This window comes from Hydra vulgaris, chromosome 06 (assembly GCF_038396675.1).
Source record: "Hydra vulgaris chromosome 06, alternate assembly HydraT2T_AEP".
Taxonomy (NCBI): Eukaryota; Metazoa; Cnidaria; class Hydrozoa; order Anthoathecata; family Hydridae; genus Hydra; species Hydra vulgaris.
Window position 1 is genome coordinate 41215079 of NC_088925.1, and position 23867 is coordinate 41238945.

Genomic DNA, 23867 nt, shown 5'->3' on the forward strand with positions numbered 1-23867 from the left:
CAACCTTACTTATTCCATCACATCCATTATCACACACTCGTACGTTCACTTGTTCTCACACACTCCACATTACATCAGTGAGCGTTAGCCCCCGGCTCAGTGAGTACCCATCCCCTGCTTTCAGTGAACGTTTACCCCCTGCGTTAACATTGAACTTTCTAGTCTTTCTAGACATTACATCAGTGAGCGTTAGCCCCCTGCTCAGTGAGTACACATCCCCTGCTTTCAGTGAACGTATACCCCCTGCATTAACATAGAACTTCCTAAACTTTCTAGACATTACATCAGTGAGTGGTACTAGCGCTCCCTGTTATAACATAGAATGATATGATATGCCTTAAGCGAGATTTGAACCCACGGCGGGTAAATGTCATGGCGTTTGAAACATAGTGCGGAATGCGAATGCACTATGCTACGTCAACGTGATGGTTCATGAAGTTTTGAATTCATTTAAATTAATATTTTAACACTTTACGCTGAGTTTTTTCTTCGCAGTGTTTTTTAAAAAGTTGTTTACTCCGTTTTTTAATCTCTTTAATCTTGTTCATAAAAGCGTTATTAAGTGTTTCTAAATTTAACTAGCATGACACAGCATTTTCTTTTCATTGCATAAAGTTAGATCACTTTGTCTTTTATTTCGCATTAATCTGTAGAGATTAAATTTTATACATAAAAAGCGTGTTTCTTGCTAACAAAATCAAATGGCTCGAACAAGAATTGTAAAACGTTTTATAAAAATACAAGAAAAAAATCTAGAAAACCAGAACAAAATGGCGGAGTTAGAGTTAGAATTTCTGGATAAACCTATCCTAATTGAAGACGACGTTGAGGTATGCGAAGGATTATTTAACACAAAAAATAACACGGAAAGCAAAAAAGATGAAAAAAATGATCATAAAATTGATTTCACCATCGAACAAAATAAAAAATTGAGTCTTTTTTTATATTATTTTTATTTTTAAAAAATTTTGCAAGTTTTTTTATTCTAAAAGAGTTTTTTTATTTTTTAGAAAAAAAAGAACAAAAACAGAAAAAAATATGATGCAAAAAGACTTCACCAACTTACAATTAACAAAGTTTTGAATTTATCTGAAAAATGATAACTTTTTTTAACATAAATATATTATTTGTTTTTATTTTTGCGTCTTATATTTGCTTCTTTTAATTGGTGTTTAATATCGACATATGATTCAGCAGTATGAACCCAGCGTTTTATTCTTTTACCAACTCTTCCAAGTTTGCGGTTTGTTTTATTATCTTTATATCTATTATTTGTTCTTCGTAAACAAGATAATAATCTTTTACAATTGCTCGGTAACTACTGACTTTCAGTCTGTGTCGATGTTAAACTCTGTTTTGTACTTGTTTGTATTTGAACTGCTTTTTTAGTTCTAGGAACTGTTGTTTTTGTACGCGCCATATTGACATTGTTTAACGATCTAGGAGTATACCTTATTTTAGGCATTTTATAAAAAATGATATTTTTTTATTTATATATATTTTAGTTATTACAAAAAATAATGTAGTATTTATTTCTAAATGAACCTATTTATTTTTGTAGTTATAATGAGATATATTACAATTAATAAAATTCAATACGAACTTTTTAATGATAGTCTTAATGACCAGTTTTTCATTATACAAGATGGTAAAAAACGCGGCATCAATCAAGTGTTTGCATACAACGCAAAAAGAGGTAATTGATTTATGGTTTACATGTAAAATAAAAAGTTATTTTTTATAATGCTATTTTTTTTCTTATTGATGAAGAAAATTAAGACTAAGTAATTTTAGCAAATTTGTACAAAACTATGTACTCGAAAATGTAGAAGCGAGGCCTTCCCATACCCACACCCGTCGTAAGTTTAACTTTATTACTTTTTTTATTAATAAAAAATAAATACAATTTTTTATAATATTTTCCTCTCCTTTTTTTAGATAGTCCGTATCCAGTAGGCGTAAATAGACAAATCAGTGCCTCTCACTCTGACTAATCCCCTCGTATGTTTAACTTAATACTTTTATTTATAAAAAAGTATAAATTTTTTTTTTAACATTCTCTCTCCTTTTTTTTTTTAGAGAGTCCAGATCCTGAAATTGAAAACGATTAAAATATATATTTTGTAACTATTTTTTTTTAGAAAAAATTAATAATTGTCTTTTTTATTTCATTTATCTTTTTTATATTCAATTTTTTTATACGATTTTTTATATACCCTATTTTATGTATAATAGAAAAAAATGATTAAAGAAATAATAATAAATATGAGCAAGCAACTCAATGTCGAATGGAATCAACTGCCAGTATACTTAAAATTTAAAAGAAATCAAATTAAAAAAATAGATGACAATTATATAAAAAACTCGGATAAATTAAAAATTATTTTAACAATACTCGTATTTCAACACAACACAAATAAAAAAAGAGCAATAAAACATTTATACTTTATTTTATCAATGTGGGAAAATGAAATTGATAATGAAAAACTTTTATTTAGTTTATCACAATGTAAATTATTTATAAATAATTATTTACGATAAATTTTTATAATAAATATTATATTTTTTTTTAGCAAAAAATTAAAAAAATGAATATTACACGAATGAAACTCAAAATCACAAAAGATTTCAAAAGTCAATGGGAAACAGTTGCAGAATATTTAGAGTATTATTTGGACTATTTGTTACCACGACTTGTTATTGTCAGACAAAGAAGAAAAAGTAATAGAAGAAATAATGGAGTTAGAAGAAATGTCAGAAGAAGAATACGAAATTTATTTAGAACAATTACTACAAGAAGACATAGAAGACATAGAAGAAATGGAAGAAATGGAGGAAATGGATTTTATTGAAGAACTAAAAAAGCAAATGTTAGAAGAAGAAGTAGAAAAAAAAGTAGATCAAATAGAAAAAGAAATTCACGAAATTATCAACGAAATGAACATTGAACAACATCTTATTGAAGTTATAAATAAAATGGATGATCTCCCCAATTTGGTTTTATTTTTTTTGTAAATATATCTTTTTTTTTTTTAGACAACTAAAAAAATGAATAATAATAATGATTTTGATGATACGTTTCCTGGTTTTGGTGATGTCTTAGAAAATGAAGAAGAAGTAGAAAATATGATATTTAATGACGTATTTCATAATATAAACGATGAACATGTGATATTGAACATTGAAATGGACGAGTTTTTCCTTTTATTTAACCTGGTTGCCATGTTTATTAATTCTTTATATTTAATCATTCTATTTTTTGTTAAAAACTGGTGTATTTTTTATTATGTTTTTTTATATATATAAATGTTTTTGTTCAGCAACTAATAAAAAAATGGACAAATTTCCATGTTGTTTTTGTGATGAAAGTTTTTCTATGGAACAGCTCATGGATCGACAACTCAAATGCTCCAAAGACAAATTGGAACAAATCAACCTTCATGACTGTTTTACATGCAAAAAAAAAGTAAAAGATTTATTAAATCACGAATGCGATTTTGAAGTTCTCAAAATGGGACCCAAAATATGTTTTTTTTGCAACACTGTTATTGATGACAACTATTACGAACACTCTGTTATTTGTTTCCATCACTATAAAGATCAACAAAATCAACTTATGGAACAAATTATTCAAGATGGTAAAACAAACTTAAACTATTTAAATCTTGCGTTCAACTACAACATGAATAGCGTTAAAAACCTTCAAGAAATTATTGCCTGACAAATTGCTGATTATAAAGATATTTTATAAAGGCAAAGAGAAGACGACAAAGAAATTAAAAATTTAAAAGAACAGAATGCTAAATTACAACAAACCTTGGAAGAAACCAACAAAGAAATGCTAGAATTAAAAAAACTCACCTATGAAAACATGACCATGTTAACAAATCAAGAAGATGTACAAAATCTCAATCAAGAAATTATAAAACTCAATCAAATCGTAAAAGAAAACAGCACAGAATTCTTAGTATTATAAAAATCAATTCAACAACCAAAAGTAAAACAACACCTCTTTAAAGACAAACATATCATCAAACACGATCAAATGAATCTAAGACTGCTATCAGATGAAGCTTATAATTCGCAAGCTGTTTACTCACCAGAAGGGTATTATTATCGAATAAAAATATATACTCGAAGCACAAATGTAAACAATTTTGCCATTTTTTCTTCCAACTCATTCGAAGCGACCTCAATGATGTTTTAAAATGGCCCTTTGCCAAAAAAATAACTTTTACTCTAAGAAATAATGATAATTTTTTCGCTTATACCATCACACCTGAAAATTATATTCAAAGTTTAAACGCAAGTTCTTTTGATAAACCTACCGAAGAATATAATAAAGCTGTTGGTTTCCTTAATTTCATTTCGCACGAAGAACTAAAACAATTTAATAATAATAATAATTTATTTATTACGATTACTATTCAATAACATATTTATGTAAAAAATGGTTTTTTCTCATTTTTTATATGTATTCATATTTTTTATCTCTATTTTTTATACATTTTTTTTTTTTAGATTAACTAATAAAAAAATGAATATAGTAAAAATATTCAGACAAATCAGTCTTGAACTAACTATTGCCAATGTGAAAAGTATCAGGTTTATGTTGAAATTACCATTTGGAATCAAAGAAAAATTAAAAACTGCAATGGATATCATAGAATACTTTAAAGATAACATTATAGAAGACGAACAAGGACATATTTATGAAACTATGAAAAGTAAATTAGAATTTTTACTTGTAATGTGTAAAGCTATTCATCGTTTAGACATTGTGAAAAAATATAAAAATCAAATACCACGATTGCCAACATACAAAGAAAGCGTAGTTAAAAATCTACCACCTGTTTATTCTCCACCAAACACATTTTATCCAAGTGCTGTCATTGAGGCCAAGCAAGAAGAACTTTTCAAATTTTATCATTTTCTCAATGCTGAACCACCTGAAGCACCCGAATGCGCCCAAGAACCTGATTTTTTCTAAAAACTTTTTTTTGGGAAAGAATTCATAGTTTTTTACTTGTATAGTAAAATTATGACTTCTTTCACAAGCATAATTTTTTTATTGTATTTTTTATATATTCGTAATTTTTACATCAACGAATCCTTTTTGAATTTGAACAATAACAAAATAAAATCTTTTTTTTATTCGATAGAACCCAACTACCCAACAAATGGAAAAATAAAGATGAAATTAGATTATTATTTTACAGCTATCGTAGACACATCTTTAATGAATGGGTTGTCAAAAAAAAGAAACATTATTTTTTCATCTTCAAAGACGTTACCTTTACAGATTATTTCATTTACTTTTTACAGAAATATCGTATTTTGCCGATCCATATAAACAACTAGAAACATATTTAATGAAAAAACTATATCATTTAGTAATGGAATATATAAACTGGGCAAAAAAACAATATTTTTATATTACAGAACCTTGTTTTATTCATGTTAATATTGTAAATAAATTTTTTTAATTTTTTTTGATAACTAATAAAAAAAAATGCAAGTAGAAAGAAAAAGTTTCGAAGAATACGATATGCATTATGAAAAATGGGTATAGTTTTGTGGACAAACAAGACTAAACTATAAATATGAAAAAGTGCCTACGTTAAAACAACTGTGTAAAAGAAAAATGGGTTATGCTAGAATACTAGTCGAAATTGAAGCATTTTTAAAAAAACTACCTAAAGTGATACCATTTGAATACTACGATAGAAAATATATTATTTGGGATCAATCCTTTTACATATCAACTCATTGTGGACCTCGTTTTTTATATAAAGAACATTGAGAATTTTTTTAAGAACAAGCCTTTTTTATATATATAAGCAGTGAAATATTTTCATCTCATTATTTTCAACCTTTTTTAAATAATACTGAATATGATCATTTTTATATTTTATTAAAAAACTATGTAAATTGGGCTAAAGAAAAATATAATTTTATTTCATCTCAAAATTTTGTACATATGAAGGATGTTATTTTATATTTATAGCTAAAAAAAAATGAACAAAGCAACAAAAAGTGGCTATGCCAAAAAAAATCAAGCCAAAAAGTAAGAAAACAAATGAAAGGTACATTCTTTTCTTTTTTTTATTTTTTTTAAATAAAATTTTTTTTTCTATTTAACCTATTTTTTGCTTTTTTTCAGCCATGTATCCTTACTTTTTCAAAATAAATAAAGAAGCTTTACAACATTCGCCGTTAATAAACCAACGCTATTTCTGTGAAAAAAAATGTGGCGGTTGCCAAAGTTGTAAATTGCGAAAATAACTTTTTTTAATTAGAAATATATATTTTTTTATTACATTTTGTCTTTTTTTTATTCCTTATTTTTTATTGCTTTTTTATTCCTATTTTTATACAACTTTATACTAACATTTTATCTTTTTTTAGATAAATAAATGTGAACTCAACGCTCCACCTTTCGAATTGAAACCATCTAATATAAAATTAAAAAGACCTCTCCGAGGTCTTGATTTTGAAAAATTTTTAAAACTAGAACTAAAAATCATAATAAAAGAAGAAAAAGAAGCAGAAGAAGAAGTGTGGTTATGTGACGCTCCACCCTTTGAGCTTAATTGTAAATATTTATATGAATAAATTTATTTTTTTATTTTTTTAGCTAACTAATACAATCTCTGGAAATTCTAATTGTCTGGTGGTAAAAAAATTGTTTTATCTAGCGAAGAATTACGATTCGTAATAGAAATGTCACAAAAATACAACAAACCACTTTTAATGAACTCGATATTTATAATCACTACATCACGATTGGAAAAGAATCTTACCCAAACATGACCTTTGAAAATTTTGTGAAAAAAAACTAGCCTATTTTCAGAGAAGAAAAAAAGTCAGTATTGTAACCATTTTTTTATTGTAACATTTTTTCGTTGTAATAGTTTTTATATGAATAAATTTTTTCTACACCTGAACCTCTATCATATCTGCGCGCGCATCACGCTTCATTAAACAAATTAAAATTTCTAACCCTTCCCTCACTATTTTACCGTCACTTTACCACGAATTCTCATTTTGACGACGACCCCCTCTCGATTATCAACACTTGACGTGTCAACAAAAAGTTCTTAACTTCTTAACACACTTTTCCAACATACTATTATCATCAGATAGATAGTTAGATAGATAGATAAATTTATATTATATAGATGCATATTTTAATGCCAACTCAATCCGTGTTTTATTGCTAGAGTCCTGTAATACAGGACTGTAGCAGTAAAACATGGAGTGGGTGGGTATTAAAGCTTTCTATATGCTCTAAGACTAAGTCCTGCAGAGGTTACATGAATCTTTCTCTGTTAAAGCCATGCCAAGTATAATTAAAAGAATTTGGACACAACTTTTTACAAAAATACCCCTGTTTTTTTTGTGTAGCACTGTATTTTAAATATTATTTAAATTAATTTTAGAAGTTTTTGAAATATTGCTAATATCTTTTAGGTTTTTAGAGAATATTCGAATATTACAATTAAATAGTTGAATACTATTTTTTGTACGTTTCCTACTAAATATAAATAAAAAACCTTTCCATCAAAGATTCTATTTAGCATAAAAGAAAGTTCACATTAAAATTAAAATAACTTTTGAATAACTAGTTGTCAATTTTTTTAACAGAAAGAACCCAGGTACAAGGTACACTGTCGCATAACTCATTTTGGAGGTAATATATAGTTTTAACACTCGGAGAAAAAAACTTCCACCCTGATGCGATAAGGAAGATCGCGATTTCTTGAACAATATAATTACTCGGTTTTAATATTTTATTCCGTTTGCAAAAGTCGAAGAAAATAGAGAGCAAATACGTAATCCATATGAGTGAAGAGACATAAACATATAGTCTTAAATAGATACAAACTCTTTGAGTTTTTCGTATTCAGCGTCTTTTTATTAAATTCAAAAAATTACTCAGTTACTATTGTTTAAAGAACCACCGGCTACGATAAACCAATTATACTAAATCATCGTCTGTTGACATCGCAACGTTTAGATCCGATAAGAGAAATAGCACGAAAACTAGTTAACGGAGCAGGCTAACAGAGGGTTTTTAACAGAAAAAATTATTAGAGCGGTTAATATACAGAGTCTAAACGAAAGGATTAGAATACTATTTACTTTCGTCCGTTTTAAAACCGGCCGTTTAGAGTTTTTTTCTTAACGATCACTCATATTCTCCGTTAGTTTAACAACAACAACAACAACAACAAGAACAAAAAGCAATATATTTACCAGAAATATAGATGTTTTACATAAGAATGTTATACGTTATAAAAAATATTTGTACAGTCTACATTCTGGATGGTTCACTCTCATATAGCTAGGCTAAATCGAGGAGAGCGACCATGAACAAAACAAAACAAAAGAAAGAAAAGAAAAAAAAGAAACAAATAAAATAAATAATACACTCACAGAAGGTTGCAACTAGTCTACATTCATATTTGTATCTTATATAATTTATATGGTGATTTATCTACTATCACCATTGATACTATTGTTGTTTCTATTTATTTTGATGTAGCAAGTAGTATTTTAATTTGGTTTTGAGAACATATTTTTTAATATTGCTAAAAGGGATTGATTTTAATTTAAATTTAACGGAGAGATAAGAATACGGTTGCTGAAAAACCAACTTTTAGTAGCTAAATTCAATAAAAATATGCTCTATAAAATAATTTTATTTTCCTTTGCTTTACCTAATAATAGAAAATTACTTATTTGCATTATTTTATTTTAGCATGGTGATAAGCACTGAAAATAAATTTATTCATGAAAATAAGTAACTGACGTTAAAAGTATAATTCTTCAATTAAAATGTTTGTTAAAGTAAATTACAAACATTTCACCTAAATTTTGGAAAAAAAACTTTGTCTATTGGCTCTGAAGACGTTTTTTTTTATAAAGAAAAATTGTTTAAAATCTAAAAATGTTATTGCGGCATATTTAAAAGTTCGCCACAATAGTATAAATTTGAGTTTGATAAATAATAAATATAGCTCTTAGAAAAATCTCTTTAAATTATCAAAACCATAGTTTCAATGAAATTTTTAATGAATTTATTATTATTTATATTTAGTTAAAAATGCTTTCTCTTCCTTAATGTTTAATATGGTATCAACGCCTTAGTAACAGCTCTGATTTTTGTAAAAAATGATTTCTTAAAAAACGGTTTTGAAACTATTAACTAAGAAACCTATATTTAGACAAACATAAACAAAATTAGGTCTTATTGACAGGTCAGTTAATACATCTTTTGAGACTTTGATTAAAATCGCTTCCTCTTCATCTTATGAAATAAGTATTTGCGTAATGTTTTCAAAATTGTCTTCTTAATATTTGATTAGTGCAACCCAAGATCCCCATCTTGTTAATTTTTGGTGTTGGTGGTAAATTTTTTATTATTTAACTTTTATTTTACTGATTAAACAATATTACAATTTTTCATATAAATTAAATAACATTGTAAACATAAAAAACCTTTATAAAAAACGTTTTTAATCTTTTTAATTTATAATATATATATATATATATATATATATATATATATATATATATATATATATATATATATATATATATATATATATATATATATATATATATATATATATATATACTGTTATAATCAGTCAGGGACTCAAAGAAGGTAAGGATGATGCGTTTATCATCACAACCATTTCATAGAGCCCCTTTTGTCACTCATTAAAATGAAAATACAAAAAACACTTTATTTTTTAAAGTAAAATAAAATTTAATAAAGCAAAACTCATTTTTTTTTTTTTTTTTTGTGTAAAAAATTGAAAACAAAAAAAAATTAAAAAATATAAGAAGAAGAAAAAATAAAAAGTAAATAAAAAGAAAAAATACAAAAAAATCTGAAAACAAGTCCTGTAAACTATAATTAATATGTCAGGAATTAAGGAAATGCATTTTAGTTTGTTGTTTAAACGATGAAGGGCTTTTTAGATTTTTAATATTTTTATTTTGGAAACGATTCCATATTGATGGACGACAGTTTGTAATTAGAAAATTTGACTGCTGTGATTTAATTTTTCCTTGTAAAAACTTTTTACTCCAAAATAACACACTTTAATTGTCTTACTCATGGATTACATAGACTATATGAGCAAATGCAAAATATAATCCAAACATTGATTGCATTAAATGTAAAAAAAAGTATTTGTAAAAGCTTTGTCAAAAGAAATGTTCAAATATTTACAACCTGCGTTCAAATACCAGGAACGACTATCAAGTCGTTCCTGGTATTTGAACGCAGATTATACTTTTCAGAAAAAGGTATCAGGAAGTTATCTGAAAAATGCTTGGTCGAAGATTATACTTAAAAATGAATATCCGTAATGTGTTAAGTTTCTCAAGAACCATCATGCTTTTCATCATTGGAGCCGGGCTTACTAACCAGTTTTAAACAATTAATTGCTTTGCATACATGGTTTTGCAGACTTTTGCAGATTAGGCCAAAGCCTGGTTGTAAATATTTGAACATTTCTTTTGACAAAGCTTTAAAAAATACTTTATTTTACATTTAATACAATCAATGTTTGAATTATATTTTGTATTTACTCATATACTCTATGTAAACCATGAGTAAGACAATTAAAGTGTGTTATTTTGGAGTAAAAAGTTTTTATTGCTTGACCAGCTTTTGCCATATATGGTACAACATTAAAAATGAACGGCGAAATAGTGTAGTCAAAATTTTTACAAAAACCTTTACAGATTCATCGAAATGTTTTTGCAATAGTTCTATGATAATGTTCTCAAGTTTAGCAGATATGTTCTCAAGTTTATGTTCAAGATGATTTATGCTCAAGATGATATGTTCTCAAGTTTAGCAGAGCTCAGAGAAAATTTTTGTTTGGCAAATTCCTTTTCTGGATATAATTTTCTAGTAATAACATTTTCAATGTATCTTCTTGAATTTTTAGTTGTTTTATCAATTGACATCCACAAATAACAGTCGTAATTTTTTCTTTTAATGGCTTCAATACAAGATTTAGGTTTTAGACGGAACTTCCTGCTCTGTATACTTATGTAAGAAATCTGTAATCATTTTGTTACGAATTTTTTAGGGGATATTTCAGCAGCATCAAAAGCACAACACATGTCATGAGAAAACTTTGATATCTGATAGAACTGCTTGTATCCCCAATTGGTTTCTGTGATAAAATTGGTTTTTTTTTTATTTTATTTACACTTTTGCCGATAAAATAAAAATTTACAGTCGTAACTTATAAAAAAACAATTACATGACCGGGGCTAGAAGAAGACAAATTTAGTCTTATCATTAAGCCCCAAAAAATGCGTCATTACTAGACTAAAGATAGTTTGACAACAAAATATGGATTTAATGTATATATCTCTGATATATATTATAAAAGAAAATTTAAATATATCGCATATCGTTTAAAATTTACAGTTTTTCAAAAAATAAGATATAACAATTGCTTTGTAAAATATAAGAAACAAAATTTATTAAAATATTAAATGACAAAAATAACATTTAAGAATTAGTTTGAAAAATAAGAAGATATGATTTTATATAAAAACATTTTATTGGTAGAGCATTTTATAGTTTAATTTATTTAATTATATTTATAATACTTTTGATTGCCAATTAAGTAAAAGCAAATAAACAGTATAAAATATAAGTAAAAGATTAATAAATAACGCAAAAATAAAAAATAATTTTCTCAAAAAGAAGATTATCATTTAAAATGATAAAAATATATGTACAATTATTGATTAATTATGTATTAATAATCTAAAGTAATTAATTATTTAACGATTAATTATTGATTTCTAATATAAAGAAGTTTTATTAGAAAAAAATTAATTCCTTTTCAGTTAACAAAAGTAATTGCTTAAGTTTTGTTTTGAATTAGTTTAGAGAATAATTAGTTTTCATTTCATTATTTAATATTATATTCCACAACTTTGGTCCTCGGTTTGCAATAGAGAATTTAGTAGCGGAATAATCAGTTTTGGATTGAATGTAGTTGTATTTTGAAAATCTAGTAGGGTATATGTGATTTATTTTTTCAAAAATTGAATAAAATAAAATTGTTAATATATTTTTATCAAGTTTGAACATGAAAATAAGAACTTGATAGAGGTTTAGTTTATATACATATAGGATATTGAGTTCATTAAATAGTGTTTGTGTGTGTGAGAAGCGATCTACGTTTGAAATTATCCTTATAGCCTATTTTTGTTTGCTAAGCAATTTTTTTATTTTCGTCGCGTTAGTGCTACACCAAGCAATGTTCGCATAACTGAAGTAGCAATGAATAAAAGAAAAGTAAATGTTTTTTAAACAAGATCGATGTAATAACTGCTTTGTTTTGTACATTATACCTAAATTTTTTGATATTTTATCTTCAACTACACCTATATGTTTCCTCCAGGTTACATTTTCGTCTAGAAACACGCCTAAAAACTTTATTGATTGCTCTCTCTTTATTAATTGATTGTCAATAAAAAGGTCCGGAAGTTCTGAGGGAATATCTGATTTTTTATGTAGGTAATGGAGTAAAATGTATTTTGTTTTAGTAATATTTAAAGATAACTTGTTTGATTTAAACCATTGGGTTAGTTTGTCTAGTTCTTTGTTTAATCTTTGGAATAATATATTGTTATCTTTATTGGAATAAAACAAGCTGGTATCATCTGCAAATAAAATTGTATTTAAAATGTTAGAAAATTTATTTAAATTGTTTATATAAACAAGAAATAGAAGTGGCCCTAAAATCGATCCTTGAGGAACACCACATGTAATTGACTCATGATTAGTTTTTCCTTCATCATAAACTATATACTGCTTCCTATTAGTCAAATAACTCTTGAACCAGGACAAGTTAGTATTTTTTATACCATAACTTTTGAATTTCGATAGAAAGATTTGATGATAGACTGTATCAAAAGCTTTACTTAAATCGATAAAAAGACCAAGGGTATACTTGCCTTCATCAAACGATTTAAATATGTCCTGAACAAAGTGAATGATTGCATGATCGGTGGAATGACCAGATTTGAATCCAAATTGTTTATGGTAAAGAATATTATTTACATTTAAAAACGAATAAAGCCTATTATACATAACTCGCTCTAATATTTTTGAAAAAAACATAAGAATTGAGATTGGACGATAATTTGCAACTTCAGAAGGATCGCCTGATTTTAAAATTGGAATGATTTTTGCAATTTTTAGATTTTCTGGAAAAACACCATGTTTTAAAGATAAATTAAAAATATGTAATAATGGAATTGTGATGTATTTTATTGATTTAATAACGACATTACTTCTTATAGAATCGAAACCTACACTTTTTTTGGGCTTTAACAAAGACACTGTGTCTAATAATTTATTTTCCGTAAGTTTAGGATTAGACATAACACTAATGTTGTTTGAGGTTACGTAAGACTTAAAGTGTATTTTAGAAGTTGCTATATTTGATGATAAAATAGGACCTATATTTAAAAAAACTGATTAAGTGTTTCGGCCACTAAGGATTTATTTACAATACAATTGTTATTAACTTTAAGATTTTTCGGAGGTAAATTACCGTATAAACGTTTTCTACCGATTACCTCCTTTATATTTTGCCATGTTTTTTCGAATCATTTTTGTGTTTAAATAATTGTTCCGAATAGTAATGTTTCTTTGAGCGTTTTAAAACTGATTCATATAACCGTTTATAGGTTTTGTAATTAGTTTCATTTTTAAGAGTTTTTTTTTTAAGAAACTTGTTATATAAACGTTGTTTTTTTTTTGAGGATTTAAGAATGCCCCTCGTGATCCAGGCGTTTAAAAGTGTTTTTGTTTTGATAACTTTAGTAACTTCCGGGAATGCTTTATTATTAAGATTAAGAAATTCAGTTAAAAAGATATCATATGCTTTATTGGCATTTAGATTTAGTTGTAGGGTGTCCCAGTGACACCAGTAAGAAGTTTATGAAAATATTTGATGGAAGCGTCGTTTACTAATCGTGTTGTAAACAATTTTTTTCTATCACTAAGAGCATCATAGTCGATGCATTTTTCCGATAGAATAAAAATAGGGAAGTGATCAGAAATGTCAGATTTAAATATACCTGTCCTTATTTTAATATTTAAGAAATCATTTGTAATAATTTGATCTAAAGATGTTGCACTTTCTCTAGTTACTCACGTTGGTTTATTGATTAAGGGAATATAACTATTTTGAAAAATTGTGTTAAAGAAGTTCTTAATGTTTTTATTTTTGCCGTATTCTTATATATTAAGATTAATGTCACCAACAATATAAACCGATTTATTTAAAGATGATTTTTTTTTAATTATACTTTAAATGTGATTTTCAAATGCCTTAATACTTCCTGAGGGCGGTCTATATAAAGCATGGATGACGATATTTCTTGAAGTTTTATTAATAATTTCAACGCATAAAGATTCATAATCATTAGTGGTTGAACTTAACTGTGGTTTCCTTTTAAATAAAATTAAATTTTTTATGTATAACACAAACCTCCACCTTCCTAATTTGATGCTCTAACTTGATGAATTACTTTATAATTAGGTAATTGAAAATTGGAATTGTTTTCAATGCTTACATCGTTACACCATGTCTCGCTGAGACAAATTCTCTGAAATCTAATGTCAATTTTATGTAAAAATTGTTTCAATGAAATTTTTTTGAATACTTCTAATATTAATGTGAAGCATTGAAAACGAATTATCTTCCATTCATTTATCAATATTTTTTGAATTTGGGTTATAGTATATCGGGCTATTATTTTTAATTACTTGACTATCGTTAAAAAAATTATAATCGGGATCCGAATAGTTGTTTAAAATTATTGGCTTTTTCTGTGAATTAAAATTTATGTTTGATAAAACAATATTATCAGCCATTTTAAATAAAAAAATAAATCAATATAAATTTAACTAAAAAAATTAAAAATCATTTAACATAATTTTTTTTTTCTAAATTCTTTAACAATGAGCTTATCATATATAACAACAGAATATTTACCGTTTATCCTATGCGTTTTGCTTTCTTCAAGAAGTTTCTTTCTTATTATAGTAGTTTCTAGCCAAAAATCCTCGTTAATATAAATTCCAGAACCTTTTAGTTTGTTGGCGTTTTTTAAAATCTTTACTTTGTCTTTATAATTTAGTAACTTAATTACAATTGTTCTAGGCATTTTAGTATGGATAATACCAGTTCTGTGCGCTCTTTCTATGATTACATCTTTTACATTGAGGTTATTTTCAAGAAGGTTTATTATTTTTACTTCCGTATCATCCCAGTTTTCGTTATCATTTTCTTTGACTCCTTCGATTCGAAGATTGTTTCTCCTTTGACGATCTTCTAGCTGTCTAAATCTATTTTTTTCATTCTCCCCTATGGTTGCATTCGACCATATTTTTTTTTCCACATCACTGACATTTTTATCATTTATCAATTTTTTCTCCAAATCGCTGACTTTTTTATCATGGCAATCCTGATAAAACGTTAGACTTTCTTCAATATCTTTTTGTATTTTTTCATACTTTATCATCTGCTTGTTTGTTTTTTTAAGATCGGTATTTCGGTTTTCGTTTTCCTTTTATAAAACTTCACAAGAATTGTGAAATTTTATAAAAGGAAAACGATTGGCGATTTTTAATCCATTCTAACCAATTGTGTATCAGCTTCTTTAAAAAGTTTAATTTAATTGAGTTCCTTATTATTTTAAATGAGCTCAAATCATAGTTCTTAAAATCTTCATATTGACATTTAGGGATTAGCACATAGTTAAGTTAACTAATATTAGTTAAACATATAATTATATATCAATATTTATAATAAATTAACTAATTTTAAAAGAAAACAAATAAACAATATTTTACTTTTTACATTTTACTCTTTTGCTTTTATCCGCAAAAACATGAGTTATGGGAAATTATTTAGGGTTTAAAAAGAATATTTAACTAATAATTTATTTAAAAACTAATTAAAAATGCTTTAGGGAAATTAAAATATTAATATTGAAAAACGCTAAATTATTTCAATAATCTTATTATACATATATCTTCATTCGTATTAACTTTTTTGTCACAAATACCTTAAACAACTAAGTTACATTTTAATTACTCTTTACCAAACTAAGTTAAACTTTATTGACAATTTTTAAATTTTTTACTGATCCAGCTTGAGTAGAATACCACTCATCACCTAGGTAAACCTTGACATTTTTGAATTCACGTGCATCAATATTTCTGACAGTAAAAATAATATTGCCATTTAGACTCACTTCGTAAACATAGTCTGAATAATTAAGTCGCTGACGTATTTCGATCTTTGACCATTGGTTTAAAGGCAACGATGAAGTTGTAGTAAAGAAATAATTTTTTTTTCCATTTATAGCAGAAGCAATCAATAACTTTCCCGACCCATCTTCGTGGAACCATACACCTGGTGTTCTATCGCCATAATTTGCTAAATCCTGTCCGATAGTCATATGAAGCACACTATGCCATCCTGTTTGATATGAAATTGGTTTAAGTTCAAATGAAACACTGTATTGTCTCTTTAAGAGCATCAATGTCGCAACCAAGTTGTTTTTTTTAATCACGACTTCTGATGCATCGTCAATATAATCTAAAAAACCAAAAAGTCCTTTAGACATTGTTTATAAAAACTAATTACTGCAATATATATATATATATATATATATATATATATATATATATATATATATATATATATATATATATATATATATATATATATATATATATATATATATATATATATATATATATATATTATTATTATTATTATTGTTATTATTATTAATTATTAATATTATTATTATTATTATTATTATTATTATTAATGACCACGGAAATGATATTTAGTTGAGAAAAACCGGCAACATTTAAGTTTAGTATATCCGTAAAATGAAAAATTTTTGTTTAGCAGACATACATGGAACATATATTAACTTGAATGTTCTCGAAACATCTCGGTGCGGAAGATTAAAAAGTATATTCGCAAACACTAAAAACCCGCCAAATCTACGAACAAACTAATTCTGTTAGTTCAAAAAATACGCTGACTGACATCTGCAATGCCGTAAAACGTTTTTTAAACTATTATTTGATTGCAAAAACAAGTGTTTTAAATATATATTTCTTAAATAGTCAAAAATTTGAACGTTTATTAAATATTGTTGATTTTATTAGTATAAAGTTAATAAAACTAATTATGAAATAAACATACAGGTGGTTTCTGGATACTTAACACAAACATGCATACAAAGTAACTCGCGGATGAACAAGCACTATGCCTGAGGTCTCGAGAGAACACAAAGATAAGTATGTATATATATATATATATATATATATATATATATATATATATATATATATATATATATATATATATATATATATATATATATATATATATATATATATATATATATATATATATATATATATATATATATATATATATATACATATATATATGGAAACTTATTAGATATAAAAAAGTTTTTAAGTTCTTAGGTATTTGTTTACTAGCTATAAACATTTTTGCTTCATTGCCATTCTTATTAACTCGTTATACCAAACGTTTTTGTGTTTTAAATACTATTTAAAATTAAAAAACCCTCTCACTAAACGTTATAAGTGGTATTGTGAAGCGGTTCCGCTTCCTCTTCATAAAGTATTTTTATCCTTTTTAATTGGTTTCTATCTAGTTAATTTAATTTCTACAGTAACACAATGATTTTTTTTATTTCATTTGTTCATCTTACTAAGTAGAATTATTTCAAATATATTAAAATTTTCAAACCAAGCGAAACGTAAAATAGTTACTAAAAAAAATTAACTTTTTTATTTATAAAATAATTTAGCTTAAATAAAACTATAGCAAGTGTTAATTTTATTAGAACATTGTTAGACTTTTCGGGGCCGAGGACTATTTTTAATTTGGAGTCCTTTTTATGTGCCACAGCGTAAAAGTGTCTAAAAAAAAAAGATTTCTTGACTATTTTGGGGCCCTAAACATTGTGGGGCTTAAGGATATAGCCCCCTTTAACCCCAACCCTCCTTATTCCAGCACTGGAAATAAGAAATGATTATATGTATAAAAATTATAATTAGCTCTTTAATAAATAAAAGAACATTTGTTTAATTATAAAGCAATCGTAAGATGTTACTTTATATAAAAAATGTCGCTTCATTTTATAAAAAAAATATTAAAGAGTTATGTTTAGAATTTATTTGTTCTAAACGTAATTTATTTTGCTTAAAGTTTTTCGCGTTAAAAGTTATTTTCTTTTCCTAAAATATTTTTTTGTAATTGTCTCTTAACGGCCCAATTAATGTTTTTTACGCTTTATTTTTTGTTTTTTAAAATGTTCTTAAAAGGACAAGAAAATCTGGCCCGTTTTGCGCAAATAAATATTATTTTTGTGGTCAGTTCGCTCCCACTTACCGAGGAAGCCTGGCAATGAAGTATTACTTTTATTTATTTTTTATGTTATTGAAAAACCTGAACCAATGCAAAATACTGCTAGTACCAATATGTTAGATGAAATAAAATATTGGCCACATAATAGGTAAAAATTAGAGAGTTTTATAGATGTGATACTACTCAAAATTTTGTTTAACTGAATCTTCCGAAATTAATTTAACTTTAATTTAACTGAATGTTACTATTTAAACTTCAACTTGCTAATTATAGCAACTCACTTCACCTGCTTGCGTAGAAAAAAAGAAAATCAAATTTGCACCAAATAGAAAAGTTCAACTATTATTATGCAACTTGGTGTCTATGGTACCAATACATATGGGTTAAATAACTGCAAACAGTTTGATGACAAAAGCAACAAAATTAATTTGAACATACAAAAGCTATCTAATTTTAAAAATAAATAAAAAGTAAATCTAATGTAAGAGTAATTTACAATAGATACAGGAGATGAAACTAAATATAGAAAAAATGAAGTACTTGTTTCAACAGGAGAAGTTAAATCATCAACTTAAAAAACAGTCAACCTCATACTTTATTTAAAGTCATTCGACTACCTAAATTTACTTTAAAGTTTCCGAGACAGAAAAGATGACTGACAAAAAGATGTATGAAACAACAAGAACTATTAGAATATATCTTCAATATAATACTTTTGGTTACTATTTACCACGTTTGTTTATTTTGTGTATGTGTGTGCGTGAGCTAACTATTTTCTATGGTTTATAGCTACCTGATTTATAGCTAACTGGTTTCTATGGTTGATTTAGCCTAAATTAATTTTGAAACTTAATATAGAAACCATTACCTTGCAGGAGCAAAACCATAGTTGTTAAAGTAAATTTAATGTTTTTAAAAAAATTGAAAAAGCGGCTACTTAAATATTAAAGCTTTAATTTTTCTTGATTAATTTTTTTATTATGATTATTTTCAAAATTTTCATTTTTATTTCTTTAGATGTAATTTCATGTACAGTGAATTTAGGACTATTTCACTTTATTTTTACACTTAATATTTAATCGTATGTGGTTATTTTGGTTTTATTAATTTTACAACTGATATCATTTCAAAACCACTAAAAATGTCTTAAAAGAATCATTTTTTAATTACGTCAGTATCTAATCCTAAACTACCAACCAAAATGTTTATTTTTTAGAATAAAAATTATTTTGTTATTTGTTTTGTAAAATTTGGACAATTGAACCACAAGTAGCAGTTTGAGTGATTTTGATTCTCATTTCTAAAAAAAATAAAAACCTGTCCAAATATGCTATATAAATAAATCAGATATGAGGCACATTTCTAAGCTAAATGTAAAGTTAAAAATCTTACAAAGTTTACAACAAAGTTAGATGTAAATTAACAAAATTTACATACAAATTAAATACATTTAACTTTCGCTGAGAGTCAGAACTATCAACATTAACATAATTTAAACAACAGTCTTATTTTTAGAAGGTATGAAGAAAATGAATAACAAAATATAATAAAAAAAAATTTAAGTCAAGTTTTCCGGGTTTGATGAAATATACCCAGGGCCTTCCTTATTTATGCTGTTTCTCTAATATGTAAACAATGTAGAGTATTTTCTTTCTTTAACTAAAGCTCATTCATACAATATGTAAAGCACTCTCTTCAAGTTTTCTTAATTCTACCTTTACCATTTAATCCTGAAGCTGCTACCTCTCTACATGTTGGTACCTAAATCAATTTAATCTTTTTTTCTAATCTTACTTTATACTTTTGCCATCTTCATGTCTCTGTTTTATATACCATCTGCAACTTTTTAAGTCTTCAGTTAACCATTTCCTAGTTTTTTAACTCTATATTTTATTTTAAAGTAAATCATAACTTATTAGGAGTTGCTTGCAACCTTGTTGGAAGTAAATAAGAGTTTAAAAATATATAAATTTATGCCAGTATTTAACAAATTGTAAATGTAAGTATAAAGTTATAATTTAAAAAATGTTTTGAATTTTTTCTACCCCCAGCTATCAACCCTTGTTAAATCTTTTAATTTTGCCGGGGACGGGTTTTCAAAAAGTCTCAATTTTAGTGGGGCTCCTGTCACTTCCTATCTACAGATAAGAAGTTTTTTTAAAAATATGCTGGTACCTAAATCATTTTAATCTTCTCTAATAAACATTGTTGAACAAGACTTTTTTTTCTAACCTAGCTTTATTACTCTAGCCCATCTTCATGTTTCTGTTTTATATACAACCTACAAATTTTTAAGTCTTCATTTAACCATTACCTAGTTTTTTAACCCTATCTTTTATATTAAAGTAACTCATAACTTATTAGGGGTTGCTTGCAATTTTTTTGGAAGTAAATAGGAGTTTAAAAATATATAAATTTAAGCCAGTATTTAACATATAGTAAATGTAAGTATAAAATTATTATATAAAAAACGTTATAAATTCTTTTCTAGCCCCAGCTATCAACCCTTGCTAAATCTTATAATTTTGCCGGGGCTAGTTTTCCAAAAAGTCTCATTTTTAGCAAGACTCTTGTGACTTCCTATCTACAGATTAGAAATATTTGGAAAATATATAGTGCAATAGCATCCATAAAAAATGTGTTTTCAAAAAAATTGTCAAGACTAAAAAGAAAATGACGCGTTGATCATACATACATTTTTCCTTAAAGGAAATGCCCTGCCACATATTTGTAAGACACATAATACCTTACCCTTAAAATGGTCACTAAGGCAATGATAAATAAACAAACAACATTGTTATAATAGGCATAGATGACACTATAAAAGCTGCCAGCAACAAACTTTACATTTAAAGGCTAACCACATAACTGTTCAAGGACCCATTAGAAAGCATAGAATGTTTACAACAGGTTACTGGAAAATTTTAGCCACCCAAGCAGCAACACTGCAAGATATATACCTATAAATTGGAAAGTTCCGCGCTTCTATGTACCTGTACTTTGAAAGAAATAAAAGAATCTATCGATTTCAAGATTATCGACTAAGCCATTGACTGCTCATCCACATTGCATCATCTTAATGAAAAGAAAAGCAAGATTCTCAGGTGTTCAGCACATTTAATTCTGAGTGTGAATCAGCATGTCAATGAGATTTCGTAAACAAAGAACAGAACATTGGTGCACAGAAGCTAATACCATTTGCTGCCAGAAAGGTGTTCGAGCGAGGCTCTAGTAAATACACCTTTGGTCTTATAATTATTGGTAAACTAATGTTGGAAAGAAGCAGATTAACATTCATTGAAAAACATTCTCAAAAAAACATTGTGAGGACCAATAGATTTCTAGTAGATTCTTTTTTCACAAAAAATCAGTGAGTTTGATATTCCTGAATATCTTAAATCAGCAAAAATGAAATTAAAATCAGAAGATGCTGTCATATACTAAAGTCATAACATCTCAAGACTACTCAGAAGTGTCTAAACTTGAAATTAAACAGTATAGCAAAGTCCTTTAATAATAATGAACTAATAATTATCTGAATGTGGGAAAAACGGAAGCAATGCTATTTGGATCTAAGAAATTATAATACAATGTACTTTGTTTAAGTTATAAACAAGAAATTATTAAATTAATGAAACAAAAAAAATACTTAGGTTGAATACTTGAACCAACGCTACATATAGGAAATCAAATTACGGATAGCTATAGAAAAGCGTGCAGTCATTGAAAATATTTGAGTAAATTAAAGATTTTCCTTCCTGCAAATGATGCTCTCCAGATTTATAATCAAATAAATGTTCCAATATTAACACACGATATAAAAATCGATCTTAAGTTTACAACAACATACTAAGCCAAACTATGTTTATTTGACAGAAGAGCAAAAGAAATAATTGTTAGCCATTACAATCTTAAGGAAATCGAGAAAACCATCAAAAGAGACTCATGCTTATTTGTAAGTGTTTAAATAATGAACTTTATGAAAGTTTTACTGACCACTTTAGAACCATTAAAAAAAAGAAATGTACCATACAAAGAATATTGTCAGAACTTCCGAAAATAAAACTCGAAATGACGAAAAACTCTTTTTACTTTGCAGGAGCAAAACTTTTAAACAAGTTACTTTTAAACATTAAGAATACGGCAGAAATAACATTACTTAAAATAAAACAACGAAATAACCACTTTTTTAAAGTAGCATTTTACAACCTTCAATACTTTTTATAATTTTGTTATTTTCAGATATTATAATTTCTGTTTTAAGTTTTAGTTTTTAAACAGGACACGTTTTTGTTATAAATTCTGTTGATAACAGTATTTATAACAAAAAGTGTATACCCATGTAAAAATACCATTTTAATAAAGAATAAATAAATAGACTAGAGGCAAATTTGTGAGCATAGGTGGTAAACTCAAAAGAATGAATTTAACAACTGAGGATCTCAGAGCCTTGATTAAATGCAGAAAAACTAGAATACAATATCATTGTATGAATAGGTAGAAATGGTAGCAGGTAGCTTGAAATAATAAAAGCAATTGTAATCATTTTCAAGCTTTTATCGTAATTTATCGTGGCATTTAAAAAATCACGCTTAGAAAGCTGTAGATATTCCCAACTTCTAATTGTAAAAACAAAGAATACAATATTAAGCATAGAAAAATGTTTTAGACAATCCAGCTATTCAACTTTTTTGTTGCGCACATGATTAGATACCATTTGGAAAGCAAAACAAATTTTATGTTTTGATTTGCCATCTTCCATATATTAGTAGAAAAATGTCATTTTAAACAAATTTATTTAAACCAAACCGAAATGTCAACAAGGAATTCTTTAAGTGTGATATTTGGGCTCAGCATCCTTGAGAGCACAAGAATTCACCAAGCATTTATAAGATTTAAAAAAAAGTCCAACCTTATTTAAAAAAAAAGGATATTGAAGACAGGAAAAGCATGAGTATGAAAATATCAATCATAAATATCGCAGCAAAAAATCTAAATAATTTAATCAACTGGGAAATAGTGGAGATTTGTGAACCATTACTTTTTTGCTTTGTGTATTAACAATTATTGAGCGAAACTTACATATTTATGGTCAATCTATTAAATGCTTTGTCAAAGAGGTGCCAAGAATTGTAAAGTTAGTGTATGGAATTGAGGAAAGAGATGGTTTCATAAGAGCTACACATATACATACACACATAGAAAACTAATACTGTATGCCAATCAAAGTAAGACATACTTAATATTTTAACTTTATGTTAGTATGTGTATAAAATATACTTTTACATTATTAGGTGTAAACTTTAAAGATTTAAGAAACAAAAATCTGTCATCTATGGTCTAAACATAGTAAGTTAATCGTCTTACTTATTG

General features: G+C 26.3%; 2 protein-coding genes across 2 annotated transcripts in view; one reads left to right on the plus strand and one right to left on the minus strand.

Annotated features, from left to right (window-relative positions):
* The first annotated feature begins 770 nt into the window (after positions 1-770).
* LOC136081404 (uncharacterized) lies at positions 771-3976 on the plus strand. Its single transcript, XM_065798718.1, has 5 exons — positions 771-933; positions 1562-1696; positions 2708-2964; positions 3037-3194; positions 3754-3976. The coding sequence occupies exons 1-5, from the start codon at positions 771-773 to the stop codon at positions 3974-3976; spliced, it is 936 nt and encodes a 311-aa protein (XP_065654790.1).
* A 12166-nt stretch (positions 3977-16142) lies between these two features.
* LOC136081860 (uncharacterized) overlaps positions 16143-23867 on the minus strand; it is a 30183-nt gene continuing 22458 nt past the window's right edge. The window contains exon 9 of the mRNA XM_065800156.1: positions 16143-16670. Within this exon, the coding sequence (XP_065656228.1) occupies positions 16180-16670 (491 nt within the window). The 3' untranslated portion in view covers positions 16143-16179. The remainder of the gene's footprint in view (positions 16671-23867) is intronic.